An 18,742-nucleotide genomic window follows, 5' to 3' on the forward strand; every position below is an offset into this window, starting at 1 on the left:
TAATGAGAAGGGAGTTGGGTGAAGAGGGGAAGGTAGTGATTCTTTGCCTTTTTGCTTAGCTCTTTTATCCTGCAGAAATTGTTTCTTATTCTCAGTCTTAAGTATCTGATTGGAAGGCACAGTAGGAGAAACTGATTGGAGTGTAGGGGTGAGAAATTCTACGCTCTACTTGCTCATTTCCAGTTTATAGTAAATGATCTATAAGCTTAAACTATGGCAGAGTAGCTTTAAGTGTCCATCTTGTGGCATTTCGGAAGTCAAGGACACTTGTGCAGGAAATGTCACTGGCTGCTGACACTTGAGCTTCAGGTTTTGGAGCTAGAATAGTGGCTGCAGTTACTGTGGTATGTCCGAGAGACAGGACAACATAGATAGCACGTTTAGGACGATGGTCATATCGCAGATGGATTGGGAAAGGATAATTGCCTAGCAATCCAATAGAGCTAGTGTTGCAGAAATTCCCTCTGATAATTTTGCTCGCTAGTTAGTTTTCCATTCTGGATGCTGCTGAGGGCAATGGTGCTTCAGAGGAGCACAGCAGGAGCCAAGCTTATGGCACCACAGTTGGTTCAGCTATATAGGAAGGCAGGAACAATAATGTAAGAACAGTAGTGATAGAGGATTTGTTAGGGAAATTGACAAGCGTTTGTGGTTGTAGACTGACTCCAGGGTAGAACAATGCCTCCCTGGTGCCAGATTAGAGGTGGTTAGTAGATGCAGGACATTCTTCTGGGAAAGGAAGCTGGAGGTCACGGTCCAGGTTGGTACCAGCAAATTAACTAAGAACAGAGATGCAGTCCTGCAGTCAATTTAGGGAGGTAGGTAGAAAGTTAGCAAGCAGGATCTTAAAAGTAGTAATTTCTGTACTCCCAATTTCATGTGCAAGTACAGAAATAGGATAAATGAACATGCAGCTGCAAAGTTAGTCCGGGAGAGAGGGGCTTTAAATTCTTAGGACACTGGGATTAGCCATTGGAGAGATGTCACCTGTACAAGTCGAACAGTTCAAGTATCAATAGAACTGGACTGAGTTCCTTATGCAATGCTTTGCTAGTGTTGCTGGGGATAGTTTAAACTAAAAAAGTGTGAAAAACAGGACAGAATATCAGGAATATAGAGGTGCACAAAATACCAGAGAATACAGTTATAATTAGAATAGAGAATAATTCTTAATTGGAGTTGAATAAGGGAGAACTCAAAGCATGCTAAATCATGGTTACAGTGCATTTATGTCAATGCAGAGTAATGCAAGATTGAGTTACTGACTGCCATGTGGAATTATGAATTGGGTTGGATTTGATAAGGGGCAGCACGGTGGCTCAGTGGTTAGCCCTGCTGCTTCACAGCGCCAGGGACCCGGGTTCAATTCCACCCTTGGCGACTGCCTGTGTGGAGTTTGCACATTCTCCCTGTGTCTGTGGGTTTCCTCTGGGTGCTCTGGTTTCCTCCCACAGTCCAAAGATGTGCAGGCTAGGTGGATTGGTCATGATAAATTGCCTGTAGTATCCAGGGATGTGTAGCTTAGGTGGGTTATAAGGGAATGGGTCTGGGTGTGATGCTCCAAGGGTTGGTGTGGAAACGTTGGGCCAAAGGGCCTGCTTTCACACTGTAGGGATTCTATGTCTAAGAGCATTATAGTGATTTAGAAAAATAATGTCCCAGAAGATTCAAGGACTGAATTGTTTTGACTAGAGCTTTGGAACAAAAAATGTGCAATTACATTACTCTGTAATCTATGGGTCTGTAAGTAGAGAGAACAATTGAGACTTAAATGTAAAGGGAAATTACAGAACGGTGCAAACAATTTAGAATAATTAAAGTGGTAAATTTTAATTATCCAACTCTACATTGGGATAGTGGTAATGTTAAGGGCAGTGAGGGACACGTGTTCCTAGATTGCGTCCAGGAGAATTTTCTACAGAATTGTGCCCAACCTAATGAGAAAGGAGGTCCTGCTAGAACTGGTTCTTGGGAATGAGATGGTAAACTGGATCAAGTGTCAGTGGGGAAACAGTTAGGGAATAGTGATCATTATATCAAACAATGTTAGGATGACAATGAGAACAATGGATAATCCAAAAATACAAATAATTAACTAGGGAGAGTTGACTTCAATAGGGCAAGAATAGACCTGGGCCAGTTAGCCAAAGGTTGGCAGGGAAAATGGCTGATCAGTGGGTTACCTTCAAAGAAGAACTGGTTCAGGCACCAGTAAAAAAAGGTATAGTACTGCAAAAAGGGAAGGTAAGGCAAACAAATCCAGAGCTCCATGGATTTAAAAAAGGTGCATTTTTGTGTTAGTTTCTATTACTGGTATCAGTTAGAAAAAACAAACAATTAAGAAAACAGCATCATGGACTAGATTAAACTCCCTCAAAATATATTGAGGATACCTTTTAAAATAAGAAAAAGGGAGTTTAGACTAAGTGTATGATATTGCTTTCCAGGTGCAATTTGATTGGTCAAGCTATTCAACTTTAAGCAAAACACTTCATTTGTACGTAGTAAAAATACAGACAAAAAGAAGAGATTAGTTTAACTGAAATACTTAAATTAATGTATATATTACCTGCTACTGATCAACTGTTCCAATGTAGTAACATCCGATAAGCACCCCTTGGCAAAGGTAAATTCAGTAAAATGGATAGTCTCACATGCAATTCTAGTAGCAGGAAGAGAATCCCATCTTTTAGCTCTAACAGAAAGGAATAAGAGTTTCCATATTCAGCTTCAAGACCCTAGCAACTGCTATTGGAAGGCTAAAACTAAAAATCCTGGTTCTCTGGGAGCTTGACCCTACCATTCAGGCTGCTTCTATTGTTCTAAGTTTAGAAAAATACCCCAAGGCGCCTCAAGCTGTTTATTTTATTGGCTTTGAGCAGACCGCTCTGTACTTCTGTCTCCATTTTAAAAAAAAGGAGAAAATACACCTCAAAGCCATAGTATTATCATCACATCCCTGCTTAAAAGAGGAACTGTCAATATACAAAGATGGCTTCATTTGTACAAACTTACGCTACTTACTCTATTAAGTCACTACAATAGATATACATTACATTGACTCTAAACATGCAAACGTTTGCACCTACAGTTCATTTCAGTCTTTTTCCAACCACTGGATGCCTCTGTCTTCCTTCATCAAAGTAGTGACATGTCGGCAATTATGTTCTCATCCTGCCACGTATAATTTTTAAATTGAATGGCTGCAATAATGAGCTCCATCTAAATAGTCTGGAATTTTTATGCTTAAATTTTTCCAAAAATGTTCAGCTGTTATGATTGGTATAATCAAATGTCTCAGACACAGTACTGGTAATACAAGCATTGAAACATCAACACCAACACCAAACTGATGGTTTCCTTCTCAATTGTTGAATATTTCTGTTGATGACTTTTTACAGAAAATTGAACATTCAGTAGATCTTTTTACTGTCTTCTTGCAAGCATACAACACCAACATTCACATCAATTTCCATCTTCAATGGCCTTATGTAATTGGGTGTGGCTAACACTGGGGCAGTGGTTAACAGCTTTCAGGCTGTCAGATGCCTTGTGACTGACCATCCACTGAAATTTGCTGCACTTCAAGTCAGTCAATGGAGCAACCACACTGCTAAAATTTGATACAAATGTCTGATAAAAACACTTGATCAGGAATTATTGTACTTGCCTCAATGGTGTGGGAAATTCCCCAGTAACCTTTGTTTTAACATCCTATGGGTCCATCTGTCCCTGTCCAATGACATGGCCGAGGAACATAACTTGGGCTTTTGCAAACTCCCTCTTAGCCAGGTTTTACCTCCAAGCCCACCTCTCAGTCAATCAAACAATTCAAAACATTCCTTCCACATGTGACTAAAAGTCACCAGATCATTGATGTACACCACATAATTGGGTAATCCCAAAATGACTTCTATTGATTAGTCTTTGAAATATGGCTGGTGCATTTATCATATCAAGTGGTGGTCCATTCAGTATCATAAAAGCTGAAAATTCCATCACTCTTTCGGTTCAAGGTACTTGCCAGTATCCTGCGAGTAAGTTCGATTTTCCTCTGGAAGGTAACTCAGTTATTTATCCCAATTTGAGAACTCCCTTATTGTCCAATTTAATTTGAGGAATGTCCAATTCAGAATCATCTGAACTTGGTTCTTCACTGAAGATGATTATTAACACGTTCTCCCTTTGCTTTCTTTCCCTATCAGAATACCTTTTGAGCATATTCACATGACACTGATTTCTTTCTATCAGACATTCTTATCAAATAATTCACCTCACTCAATCTCCTTTCAATTTGAAAAGGCCCACTAAACCTCACCTTTAAAGTTGCACCTATCAACAGTAGTAATACTAACTTTCTCAGTTAACAAAATTATGAATTTGATTTCTTGTCTATTTCCCATTTTATCACATGCTGTACAGCTTTCAAATGCTATCTGGCCAACTCACCTGCTCAATTTAAATCTTTTCCTTAAATTTGACAGTCCAAATATGTGGTCTCTGAACTCTAACTCACCAATTTCTCCTTAATTTCAATGGTCCTCTCATCTCATCCCCAAAAACTAGTTCAAATGGACTGCTTTAGTGGTTGCATTATCTGCAAAAAACAAAATAGTTATTCCTTTATCCCAATCCTGTGGATAGTCTTGAGAATGAGCCCTCAATATGGTCTTTAAAGTTTGATGCCACCATTTTAATTCTACCTACAATTCTGGGTGGTATGTATTGGATTTGAATTGTTTTATTCCTAAGCTATCCATAACTTTCTTGAATAATTGATGTAAAATTTGACCCTTGATGTGATTCTATTTGAGAGAGTAGTCTGTATCTAGTAAAAACAAATTGAGCAACTCTACAATCCTTTTAGCTGTCATACTGTGTAATGGAATGGCCTCTGGAAATCTAGTGGCCACATCCATTTATGGTTAAAAATACTGACTCCAACTTTTTGTTGGAGTTAGGGGTCTTAGAGGAAGTTCCTCAAATGCAGGAATGGATATTAAGCAGGCTAGTTTTATAACTAGCTGAGGTTTTCCAATTACCTAACACTTATGACATGTCTGGCAAAACTCAGTCTAGGCAAGTAAAAGTGTTTTTGTATTTTGGCTTGAGTTTTCCTTACTCCCAAGTGACCTCTTACTGGTAATTCATGTGCTACCTGCAATACCATCTTTCTATAACTCACCAGGAATACACCTTGATGAAATTCTGCCCATTTTTTCATCCACCTGAATGTGATGGTCTCCATTTCCTCATCAAGACTTCATTAAGATATTAACATTCTGGGATGCACTCATTCTGTGTATGCTTTTTGAAGCAACTGCTTTAGTTTAAATTGTAATGCAGCTATTTCTCTGAACTAAAAATATTCAGTTTTTCCCCCCACCTCAACCATTTGATCAAACATATGTTGGTAATTGATCTTTAACTTCTTTTTTTATTCTTTGATTTCTCCTTCTGTGGTACCAGAGTCAGGAAAATTCCCACTGTATATACAGTGTTACACATCAGTTGCCTGATTTTCCACTGGCTTTTCAAATGTAGTAGGCATCTCTTCCACTTGTGATCCAGCTATATCATTACCAAGGATAAATTGTATTTCTGAAACAGAATTTCTTACTCCCACCAGCACTTCACTTTTCACTGGACTGTCTAACCTCACTTTAAGTGAGCACTGCTGTTCTCACCACAAATTCCACATAGTACCAGTTTTCTGGCAATACTCTGAATTACACATCTCTTACCAAAGACAGATTGTTCCCTTATCTTTCAAAAAATAAGAATTTCTATCTGCTGCTCCTGGCATACATAATAAACCTTACTCATACAAGTACATTCTTGAGATTTGGTACTTTCTCCTCAAAAAATCCCCTGACCAGGTTGTACATTCATTTGCAGTTTTTTTGGCTTCCACTGTGCTTTCCTTTTACTTCAAAACTCACTGGCTTATCCTGTTTTCCAACTGCCATCTTTTGTGCTTTTTCAAAGCCACCAACACTGACTTCATGTGGCTTCTTTTTAAATAGTGAAAAGACAGTTTTTTTTTAAAAAAGCATTTCTTCCTCATGGGTTTCCTTGTTTACTACAGGAAAAACAATCTTTTCCCCAATTTCTATTTTTCTCAATGAAGTTGATGTCAGAAGCCAAACTTTGACTTATAAACCAACTCAATCATCTGCCATTTCTGCTGCTAATCTTAGTCTTAACTCTGCTCTTTTACACAAGTACTCACTACAAGAAGTGAATTTTTACACTCCAAATAACCATCTAAGACCATAATTTTGATTTATTTTCAATCCCCCAGCCACCTGTCAAAATTGCTTTGTTTGATCCTTTCCTCCTCAAATTCCTTAATTGAAGTCTGTAGGCTTCTAGTACTAGCTCCTATGTACTTAAATTTGCTTTGTCACCTCATCATACTCTCCAGATACCTCCTTTGATAGTGATTCAAATACCTCACTAGCTCTACCTACCAACATTGTTTGGATCAATACCCACATGGTCACCAGCCATTGATTGTTTAGCCAGTTTCTCAAATGAAAAGAAGGCAGCTTCTACACGTTTGATGAACTTTGGCATAGCTTGGACATATTTAAACAGATCCCCACCTGGGGTTTGGCTACAATGGGATTGCATTTCATTGCTGTCCTCACCACTTCTCCCTGTCACTGCTACCCCCACAATTTTAAGTCAACTTTGAGTTTCAGTTCCAACCTCCAAAAAGGCTAAAAACACAAACTCTCTTCTGCTAGGGCATTACTTTTCAGTTTCTTCTGCCTGCAGTCATAATTCAAACTGTTTCATTTCCTTTTCATGTTCAAGCTGCTTCATTTACAGTTTAATTTTAGCAATTTCCAATTATTCCAATGGCATTTCCAAGCATTCATAAATGGCAAGCTATTGCTTACAAATACCTCCCCTTCTTGCACTGACAAACAACCCCAAATCTAGCTGGTCTGTCAATTCTAAAAGCTTTGCTTTGATAAATCTCTGTAAAAGTCCTGAAGTGGCTTCTTCTACCCCCAAGGAGTGTCTTAGAGACACACAACAACACACCAGTCCAGATGCAATTCAGATGCTCCTGCTCCTGCTCCTTCAGAGTAAGCAGAACCTCTGACACTCCTGTTTATATCTGTCACCCAGATTAACAGCCCCAATCAGAGAACTTATTCTATGAGATCCACCTGGCTGACCTCGTTGTAATCACTACAGTAATTAACTGTTCCACTATAGTAACATCTCATAAACACTTTGTTGGAAAAGGCAAATTCAGTAAAATAGATTGTCGTGCATGTAATTCTAACCACAGGTAGATAACCCCAGCTTTTGGCTGTAACAGAGAAAGAGAGGGAGGAATAAGAGTTCTAGTTCAAGATCCCAGCAACAGCTAAAAGCTAAAACTAAAAATCTTGGTTCTGTGGGAGCTTGACCCACCCATTCTGGCTGCTTCTATTCTTCCAACTTTAAAAGAAACACCAAAGGCCTCACCAAGCTGTTCACCTTATTGGTTTTAGCAGACTGCTCAGCAGTTCTGCCTCAAACTTTCTTCATTTAAAAAACCCAGGACAAAATACACCCCTTAAAGCCATGGTATTGTCACACCAGGTTCAGGAGGGTGGTGAAAAAGCAAACAAGAGAATCAATTAAACTGATGAAAAGAGGCAGCCAGCATAAAAGGGAATTCCAAAGACTTCTTTAGGATTTGGGCCAATCGGGATTATAAAGGGAATTTGCATTTTAAAGCAGAGACTAATAGTCAGTAGATTTTTTTCAGGTCGGAGGAGGATTTGTTGTGAAATTCTAGGTATTTGTATTAGGACCCTTGCTCTTCCTGATTTAATGAATGATCTGGACTTTGGTGTACAGCGGATAATTTCAATGTTTAAAGATAAAACAAAACTTGGAAGCATTATAAACTGAGGACAGTCTAGAACTCCAGAAGGGCATTGACCATTTGCTAGAGCAGCAGATAGATATCAGATGAAGTTCAATGCAGAGAGGAACATGGATAGGGTAAATAGACAAGGTTTTTTCCCCGGGGTCGGTGAATCCAAAACTAGAGGGCATAGGTTTAAGGTGAGAGGGGAAAGATTTAAAATGCATCTAAGGGGCAGCTTTTTCACAGAGTGTGGTACATGAATAGAATGAGCTGCCAGAGGAGGTGGTGGAGGCCGGTACAATTACAACATTTAAAAGGCATCTCGATGGGTATATGAATAGGAAGGGTTTAGCGAGACATGGGCCAAATGCTGGCAAAAGGTACTAGACTTATTTAGGATATCTGGTCGGCATGGACAAGTTAGACTGAGTGCTGTATATCTCTATGACTCTAAATCAAACTATCCCCATCACTTCTGCCATTCCCACTTATCCCAAACAGTCCCCTATCATTGGGAAACGTCACTAACCATGACGCAGCACCACCAGTATCAATTACAAGGTGCCACAAAAGCAGACCAATTGCACTAAAGGAATTTACCTACTACCTGCCCTGCAGCATTAATTCATCGGCACAGATCTTGCTGGAGTTGGGCATCTCACGACATGCCTTGTTAGATTTGTTCCTGCAGTTGTCAGCTTGCAAATGTTCTCCCTCACTGGGATTGTGAGCTGATAACAGTGAGGTGAGGGTGACAGGACATCTGGGATCTCAGTGAATGATAGGATCAACAACTTATCTCCTTAGCTAATTGGGATATAAGAATTGAGAAATATATAGAGAAATGATGGAAAAGGAAATCAGTTGAATTTAAGTAAAATCAGGGACAGAAAGAGAAACAAAGAGAAGGGGAAATACTAGCTATAGAATTATATTGTTAAACTTGAAAGAGTTCAGAAAAGATTTACAAGGATGTTGCCAGTGTTGGAGGGTTTGAGCTATAGGGAGAGGCTAAATAGGCTGGGGCTATTTCCCTGGAGCGTTGGAGGCTGAGAGATGACCCAAGATCTGTGCCAATGAATTAATGCTGCAGGGCAGGTAGCCGGCAAATTCCTTAAGTGCAATTGGTCTGCTTCTGTGGTACCTTGTAATTGATACTGGTGGTGCTGCGTCATGGTTAATGACATTTGCCAATGATAGGGGACTGTTTGGGATAAGTGGGAATGGCAGAAGTGATGGGGATAGTTTGATTTAGAGTCATAGAGATATACAGCACTCAGTCTAACTCATCCATGCCGACCAGGTATCCTAAATAAGTCTAGTCCCTTTTCCCTGGAGCGTTGGAGGCTGAGAGGTGACCTTATAGAAGTTTATAAAATTATGAGAGGCATTGATAGGGTGAGTAGTCAAGGACTCTTTCCCAGGGTAGAGGAGTCTAAAACTAGAGGGCATAGGTTCAAGGTGAGAGGGGAAAGATTTAAAAGGGACCTGAGGGGCAACTTTTCACGCAGAGAGTGATGTGGTATGGAATGATCTGCTAACGGAAATGCTGGAGGCTGGTACAATTACAACATTTAAAAGGCATCTGGATGGGTACGTGAATAGGAAAAGTTTAGAGGGATACGGGCCACATGCTAGCAAATAGTCTAGATTAATTTAGGATATCTGGTCGGCGTGGATGAGTTGGAACGAAAGGTCTTTTTCCAAGCTGTATATCTCTATGGCTCGAAGCGTGAGCCATTTATTTTGAAAGAACACAGAGGGACAGTATAAAGTAAAGGATACTACCCTGAAGGGAATGCAGGAGCAGAGACATCAGTATCTATGTGCCTTAAGTCATTGAGTATGGCAGGCAAGTTGGTGAGAGCAGTTTAAGAAGTATATAGCATCCTAGGCTTTCTTAACTGTAGTATAAAATATAAGAGCAAGGAAGATATGCCAAACTTGTACAGGTCACTAGATAGATCTTAGCTGGAACACTGTATACAGTTCTGAATGCCACACTTCAGGAAGTGACAGTACTGGAGACACTACAGGAAATTTACAACCATGAGAAATTTAATTATAAAGAGAGATTAGAGAAGATTTTTAGAGACTGTTTTCTTTGGAGAGGAGAAGGCTGAGTGAGAATTGATCGAAATTTTAAAAATCAAGAGGTCTGGACACAGTAGATAGGCAGAAATTGCTCCCACTCATAAAAGGGTTAAGCACATTTTGAAAGTTATTAGCAAAAGTGGGAAATGCAATGTAAAAAATAATTTTTCACAGTAGGTAGTTTGGATCTAGAATGTTCTGCCTGGATGTGTGGTGCAGGCAGGTTCAGTCAAGGCATTCAACCAATTGCCATTAGACAATTATTTTCCGTTCAGGTAATGAACAGGTTTACAGGAAAAGGAAAATCGTAAAGCCCATTGGGAAAGGCAGTGCAGACATAATGGGCAGAATGGTCTCCTCCATAACAATTCAGAGATTTGAAAATCTTTTCTGTATTCCCCTGTTCTTTGTTGTCAGGTATTAACACCTCAGAAGCTGGAGCTACTGAAAGCACAAATTCAACAAGATCTGGAGGCACCTATGAGAGAACGCCTCAGGAAACAAGAGGAGGTAGGAATGAAGAGAAGAAAATCTATGTTATAAATTCTGTGGAATTACTGAATTGTATGTATCTTCGAGTTATGTATATAACTAGAAATATTTCAATATTTTAGGAAGCTGAAAGGTACAGGGCAGAATATAATAAGTTGCGTTATGAATACACTTTCCTAAAATCAGAGCTTGAGCATCAAAAGGAAGAGTACGAACGACTCTTGGAGGAGAAGGTGATCCGATTTGAAGCTGAGGTAAGCCTCATGCCTGAGCAAATCTATTATGAATTACTGTTTTTCTCAGTCATTCAGTTTGTTTCAGGTCTGATGGTGAGTGGTTATATCTATTGTTACAAGATTAGTTGAGTCCTCTATGATGGTTCCTGTGTTCATCACCAACTTTCATCTCTGACTGCTTGAGGTTTCCTATGTTTCTTGCCCAATATGATTTACTTACAGAATCAGTGCTGTAAATTTTCAGTAAAAGTAGCTATCTCAGCACTGTGTCCTTTTTGTGGTTCCCTCCATTGTAAGGAGCAGAGAGGATTTTTTTTATGGGGCCTTCTATCAGTCAGTTTTTGTTTCTAGTCTTAAGTTCATTATCCTCAGCACATTCTTCCTTCCTTTATCTGATAAAAGCAAGAAATGGAGGGGTTTTAATCTCAACTGATACTTTTATCTTAAAATAAATCTAAAAGGTAAAAATATTTATCAACTTCAAACGTGGATTTAAAAGTGTTGGAGAAACCCTATAAGGTCTGGTAGCATCTGTAGAGAGAGTGACAGATGGAGTTGATGTTTTGAGTCCAATATGACTTTTCTGTGAAACTGCTCTTATTTTCAAACAGCATATTTCCTTTTCATTATTTATTGTAGTGATGCTAGAATCATAGAATCCCTACAGTTTGGAAGCAGGCCACTTGGCCCATCAAGTCCACACCAACCCCTAAAGAGCATCCCACCCAGACCTATCTCCCCTACACTATCCCTGTAACCCTGCATTATCCATGGCCAGCTATCCATTTCCCATGGCCAATCCAACTAGCCTGCACATCTTTGGACTGTGGAAGGAAACCAAAGCACCTGGAGACATGGGGAGAGTGTGCAAACTCCATATGGATAGTCACCCAAGGCTGGAACCGAACCTGGGTCCCAGGCGCTGTGAGGTAGCAGTGCTAACCACAAAGCCACCGTGCCGTCCAAGTATTACTGATAAGACTGCATTTATGGCCCCTCCCTTCTTGCCATGAGAAGCTGGTGATTTTGGACCTCTTTGAGCCACAGCACTCATAGAGTTATACAGCATGGAAACAGATCCTTTGGCTGAACTCGTTGATGCCAACCAAATAGCCTAAATTAATCTAGTTCCATCTTCCTAAACTCTTCCTATTCATGTAACCATCCAGATGCCTTTTAAATGTTGTAACTATACCTGTCTCCACCTCTTCCTTTGGCAGCTCTTTCCATACATGCACCACGCTCTGTGAAAATGTTGCCCCTTAGGTCCCTTTTTAAATCTTTCCCCTCTCACCTTAACCTATGCCCTCTAGTTTTAGACTCCACTCTGGGGAAAAGACCCTGGCTATTCATCCTATCCATGCTCCGCATGCTTTTATAAACTTCTGACGCGTCAGCATCTGACGGTCCAGGGAAAATAGCCTCAGCTATTCAGCCTCTCCCTATAGCTCAAACCCTTCAACCTGGGAACATCCTTGTGAAACTTTTCTGAACCCTTTCAAGTTTAGCAACATCCTTCCTATGGCAGGGAGACCAGAATTGAACGCAGTATTCCAAAGATGGCCTACCAATTTCCTGTACAGCCACAACATGATATCCTACTCCTATACTTAGTGCACTGACCAATAAAGGCAAGTGTACCAAATGCCTTCATCACTGTCCTGTCTACCTGCAACTCCACTTTCAAGGAACTGTGAATCTGCACCCCAATGTCTCTTTATTTGGCAACACTGCCCAGAACCTTACTATTAACTGTACAAGTCCTACCCTGATTTGCCTTACCAAAATGCACCACCTCACATTTATCTAAATTAAACTCCGTTTGCCCATGTGATCAAGGTCCCATTGTGCTCTGAGGTAACCTTCTTTGCTGTACCGCCAATTTTGGTGTCGTCTGCAAACTTACTAACTGTACGTCCTTTGTTCACATCCAAATCATTTATGTAAATGACAAAAAGCAGTGGATCCAATCCTTGCGACACACTGCTGGTCACAGGCCTCCAGTCCAAAAAGCAGCCCCTCCACTACCACCTTCTGTCTCCTACCTTCAAGCCAATTTTGTGTCCAGATGGCTTGCTCTCCCTGTATTCCATTTGATCTAATCTTGCTAACCAGTCTACCATGCGAGACCTTGTCGAATGCTTTACTGAATGTCTGTACAGACAACATCTCTTTGGGGTTAGACATGACCTGTATAAGAAGGATGGGTTGCACTGAATTGGAAGGGGACTAATATGCTGGCAGGGAGATTTGGTAGAGCTACTCAGGAGGACTTAAACTAGTAAATTTTGGGCGGGAGGAGCTCGAGAGATAGTGAGAAAAGAGATCAGTCTGAGGCCACTGCATTTGAAAAAAGGAGCAAGTCGAACAAGGCAGGCAGGAGCAAGGCAGAGTACGAGGTAGGCCTGATAAACTGCATTTATTTCAATGCAAGAGGCCTGACAGGTAAGGCTGATGAACTCAGGGCATGGCTGGAAACATGGCTAGGGAGGAGATTGCAGAGCCTTTGGCGTTGATCTTTATGTCGTCATTGTCTACAGGAATAGTGCCAGAAGACTGGAGGGTAGTAAATATTGTGCCCTTGTTCAAGAAGGGGAGTAGAGACAACCCTGGTAATTATAGACCAGTGAGCCTTACTTCGATTGTGGGTAAAGTGTTGCAAAGGATTATAAGAGATAGGATTTATAATCATCTAGAAAGAAATAATTTGATTAGGGATAGTCAACACGGTTTTGTGAAGGGTAGGTCGTGCCTCACAAACCTTATTGAGTTCTTCGAGAAGGTGACCAAACAGGTGGATGAGGGTAAAGCGGTTGATGTGGTGTGTATGGATTTCAGTAAAGCATTTGATAAGGTTCCCCACGGTAGGCTATTGCAGAAAATACGGAGGCATGGGATTGAGGGCGATTTAGCGGTTTGGATCAGAAATTGGCTAACTGTAAGAAGACAGAGGGTGGTGGTTGATGGGAAATGCTCATCCTGGAGTTCAGTTACTAGTGGTGTACTGCAAGGATCTGTTTTGGGGTCACTGCTGTTTGTCATTTTTATAAATGACCTGGATGAGGGCGTAGAAGGATGGGTTAGTAAATTTGCGGATGACACTAAAGTCAGTGGAGTTGTGGATAGTGCGGAAGGATGTTGCAGGTTACAGAGGGACATAGATAAGCTGCAGAGCTGGGCTGAGAGGTGGCAAATGGAGTTTAATGCGGAAAAGTGTGAGGTGATTCACTTTGGAAGGAGTAACAGGAATACGGAGTACTGGGCTGATGGTAAGATTCTTGGTAGTGTGGATGAGCAGAGAGATCTCAGTATCCATGTGCATAGCTCACTGAAAGTTGCCACCCAGGTTGATAGGGTTGTTAAGGCGTACGGTGTGTTAGGTTTTATTGGTAGAGGGATTGAGTTTCGGAGTCATGAGGTCATGTTGCAGCTGTACAAAACTCTGGTGCGGCCACAGTTGGAGTATTGCGTACAGTTCTGGTCGCCGCATTATAGGAAGGATGTGGAAGCATTGGAAAGAGTGCAGAGGAGATTTACCAGGATGTTGCCTGGTATGGAGGGAAGGTCTTATGAAGAAAGGCTGAGGGACTTGAGGCTGTTTTTGTTAGAGAGAAGAAGGTTAAGAGGTGACTTGATAGAGACATGCAAGATGATCAGAGGGTTAGATAGGATGGACAGTGAGAGCCTTTTTCCTCGGATGGTGATGGCTAGCACGAGGGGACATAGCTTTAAATTGAGGGGTGATAGATATAGGACAGATGTCAGAGGTAGGTTCTTTACTCAGAGTAGTAAGGGCGTGGAATGCCCTGCCTGCAACAGTAGTTGGATAAACATATGGATGATAATGGAATAGTGTAGGTTAGATGGGCTTCAGATTGGTTTCACAGGTCGGCGCAACATGGAGGGCCGAAGGGCCTGTACTGCGCTGTAATGTTCTATGTTCTGTGTTCTATGGGTCTGGGATATCATAGCTATTATAGAAATGTGGCACTGGGATGGACAGGCCTGGCAGCTTAATGTTCCAGGGTGTAGATGCTATAGAAAGGATAGAAAGTGGAGGACAAGAGAGAAGAGGAAGTGACGTTTTTGATTAGGGATAGCATTTTGCCTGTACTTAGGGAGGACATGCCGGGGACTGCATCCGCTAAAATTATTTGGGTGGAACTGAGAAATAAAAAAGGGATGATCACCTTGTTGGGATTGTACTATAGATTTCTCTCATAGTCCACCAGAAGTTGAGAAACAAATTTGTAAGGAGACCTCAGTTATCTGTAAGAATAATAGGGTTGTAATGGTAAGGGATTTTAACTTTCCAAACATAGACTGGGACTGCCGTAGTGTTAAGGGCTTGGGTGGAGAGGAATTTGTTAAATGTGTACAAGAAAATTTTCTTCTTCAGTACTTGGATGTACCTACTAGAGAAGGAGCAAAACTTGACCTTCTCTTGGGAAATAAGGCAGGACAAGTGACTGAGGTGTCAATGGAGGAGCACTTTGGGGCCAGTGATCATAATTTGAATAGTTTTAAAATAGTTATGGAAAAGGATAGACCTGATCCAAATGTTAAAGTTCTAAATTGGAGGAAAGCCAATTTTGATGGTATTAGGCAAAAGTTGATTGGGGGCAGATTTTCTCAGGTGAAGGGATGGCTGGAAAGTGGGAAGGCTTCAAAAATGAGATACCGAGATTCCAGAGACAGTATATTCCTGTTAGTTTGAAGGGCTTGGCTGGTAGGTATAGAGAATGCTGGATGACTAGAGAAATTGAGGTTCTGGTCAAGAAAAAAGAAGGAAGCATATGTCAGGTATAGACAAAAGGGACTGAGTCAATCCCTAGCAGTCATTAAGGTAATGATGTTCTCACAGTGATGTTAGGTAAGGAATTCCATTGCACTGACCCAATGATGATCAGTGTCTGAGCAAGCATGGCCAGTTGGATGAGGAGATACAAGTGAAGTTATTTCCAAGTCTTTGGTGTTGTTTTCCTTTCCTGGGGTTGAGTGATAATGGAATGGAAAGCCAAAAGTTGCTGTGCTCAATGAAACTGCTTTGGTCAGAGACACTGCCTTTTGATTATGGCCTTGAGGAAATGCCTTGTCTTATTTTAATGCCATGTTCAATTTGCTAAATCTTAACAGTAAGTGTTGAAATGATTTGAAGACATGACATGAAAGAATGAAACCAGGATGGATAACACCCTTGTACCTGATGTAGTCAGGTAAAGAACAAATCACCCAGTGTTTCAATATGCCTGAAGGTTACACTGCTTTTAAGTTTCAGACCTTTCGGCTAGCTGACACTGCTTCAGCCAGGGTCCCTGCATCTGTTCTACTGCTGAGCCTCAACTGCTTAAGGTGTGTGTGTGTGTGTGCGTGTGTGTGTGTGTGTGTGTGTGTGTGTGTGTACAAATGTGCGTGGTGTGTTCTACCCACCATCTTTGGTCGTTACAATCGATGCAGAAATGGCTGCCATCTATATTCAAGGTCAATCCTGTTCTGACCCATATGTGAAATTTTAACCACCTCATTAGACACATACTGTACATTTGTGCAGCCTTTCTATTTACTGCACCAAGTCCTGTGGTCTGCTATTTAGCAATGTACATACAGTTAGCTTTGTCCAGCCAAGTCACCCATGGAGCTTCACTGACTTCATCAGTTTGTTTTAATCAACTCACATATTGCTTTGAAAGAAATACGGGCAGTGCTTCCTTCAAAGTTAGGTTGGATTGTATATTGTTGGCCTGGTTTCTCACCCCATTCCCACCCCTGCCCCCATACACTCTCACACTTACACAAACACAGACACACACACACACACACAAACATGCTTGCACACACAATCATAGATGCGACTTAAGTCTGAACGTGTAGAAATCCTCTGTGGTCTTTTTGCAATAATGTGAAATGAGTGATGCCAAGTTGGCCATCCATTTTGTATCTCTCTCCAGAGATATGAAGTGGCAGAGATATAAAGGGGGTCACCAGCTAACACCACTCATTATAAACTATTACATCATGTCAGAATCTACTTTGTTTTTAACTTTGTTTTGAACATCTACAAACAATCAGTCCCTCAACCACCACTGCACAGTGGCAGCAGTGTGTTTAATTGCAAGATGTGTGACAGAATCCAGGGCTCCTGTGTACCTGTGACACTTCCATGTAGAAAGACAAGTTAGCAAAAACATGGGAGCACCACCACCTGCAAGCTCCCCTCTAAGTCACTGTCCATCATCACTTAGAAACATATTGCTGCTCCTTTACTGTTGCTTAGTCAAAATCCTGGAGCTCCCTCCTTAACAACATTTTGCCTGTATCTAAACCAAATGGAAAGTAGTGGTTCAAGAAGGCAGCTCACTGACACTTTCTGGCACACAATTAGTGATGGGCAATAAATGTAGGCAAAGCTCAAACCCCCTGAATGGAAGAAAATGAAATCAAAAATATTTATCATAGGGCAATTCAGTTGTGGTGCAATGTTAAATAGTGGTGCAGTGCTCAAGTTTGAGGGGTGGGAGGAACTTGTGCTAATAGTGATGGGTGCACAATCATAGATTTACGTTCTTTGATCTTCTGTAGCTATGTCTCCATATATACCCTTTTTCTTCTTATAGTGCCATCAATCTATCCATCTTGTGACAAATGCTGTATGCCATTCAGATAACATGCTTTTAGTGACAACGAGGTGCAGAGCTGGATGAACACAGCAGGCCAAGCAGCATCATAGGAGCTCCTATTTTTCTAACACTATTCTGTAATTTGATCCCGGATGATTCCGGGATTTGTTTCTGCTGCTTTCTGCCTTTCTACTTTCCATAATCAGCTTTGGTTTTATTCTTGGGTTCCCATCCCCCAGCAAACTAATTTACATCCTTCCCAACGGTCCTCACCAGCATCTAAAGCGGAAAACTGGTCAGTGAGGGAGATAGATTGAGGGGATTCCTTCATGAGGTGTTTGATCTTTCCAGAGAGCTTAATGGACACAAGATCATTGTTTACAGAACTGTAGTGGTTCCCGTTCCCTTTTATGGCTCTGAGACATGGACTGTCTACAGCAGACACCTTAAGTCACTGAAGCAGAACCACCAGCACTGCCTGCGCAAGTAATTGTCTACACCATGACTCCCATGTGGCACAGGATGGGTATTCAGCACAGCCGAGCTGTCTTTTCATAATTTAAGCTTACTTTCAGGTTATTTACTTCAAACTAGAGATTAAGATTACTCACCAATCGGCTGTAATGAACAAAGTCCTTTGAAGTCAGACAATTCACAATTGATACTCAACAACCCATTATCTTACAACTTTGACATCATTTTGATTTTTTTTTCATAACCATCTTTACATCAACCCTTTTGTCACTTTTAAGACCTCTAATGTACATTTATTGGGAACCCTCAACAACACAAATCTGGCCCTAGGTCCATTGACATAGTCTTTCATTGTATTAAATTCAACATCGGCCTACTGCTTTCAGTCACCTGAAGGGAGCACATGTTTCCTTCCTGGGGTGACCCACAAATCTGATCTAACCCCCAGAGGAGAGGAGAGAAACTGAGACAGAATGGAGAAAGTGTGTTGATACTGCAAATCGTGCCTAAATATAACTCTAGTTATATAAGTGACCTCAAAGATCCCTTGAGAAGAAAAGGGTTTTTTTACTAGTGAGAGTAAAGTAAAGCATTTTTACTTAATAGAGACAGCTTAAATGGAAATTCATGCAAGCTTCAAGGAGCCCTTTACCTTAGCAGCGAATAAGTGCAGGATCTGAATTCTTGACCACTGATTTCTCAGAGATGCTACAGTTTAAGTAGGTGATTCTTGGCTGCATTGAAGCCTGATGGCTGCAGTTTTGGTCTAACTTCAGATGCTGAGCTGAGGTAAGCCGTACAGCATCAAATTTAATTGTCTTATTTTAACGCTTTAAATACTTGAATACACAGTATAAAGTGAAACTATTTTTTTCACAGAGATAGTAGGAACTGCAGATAATGTGCTTTTAGTGACAACGAGGTGCAGAGCTGGATGAACACAGCAGGCC

At 40.9% G+C, this 18,742-nt stretch overlaps 1 protein-coding gene across 1 annotated transcript in view; it reads left to right on the top strand.

Moving 5' to 3' along the window:
* The window catches only part of cep83 (centrosomal protein 83), a 50,481-nt gene that overhangs the window by 6,348 nt on the left and 25,391 nt on the right, over positions 1 to 18,742 (top strand). The window contains exons 4-5 of the mRNA XM_048610559.1: positions 10,391 to 10,483; positions 10,588 to 10,719. Coding sequence (XP_048466516.1) covers positions 10,391 to 10,483; positions 10,588 to 10,719 — 225 coding nt within the window. The remainder of the gene's footprint in view (positions 1 to 10,390; positions 10,484 to 10,587; positions 10,720 to 18,742) is intronic.

The sequence above is a fragment of the Rhincodon typus genome, chromosome 22, assembly GCF_021869965.1.
Source record: "Rhincodon typus isolate 14 chromosome 22, sRhiTyp1.1, whole genome shotgun sequence".
Lineage (NCBI taxonomy): Eukaryota > Metazoa > Chordata > Chondrichthyes > Orectolobiformes > Rhincodontidae > Rhincodon > Rhincodon typus.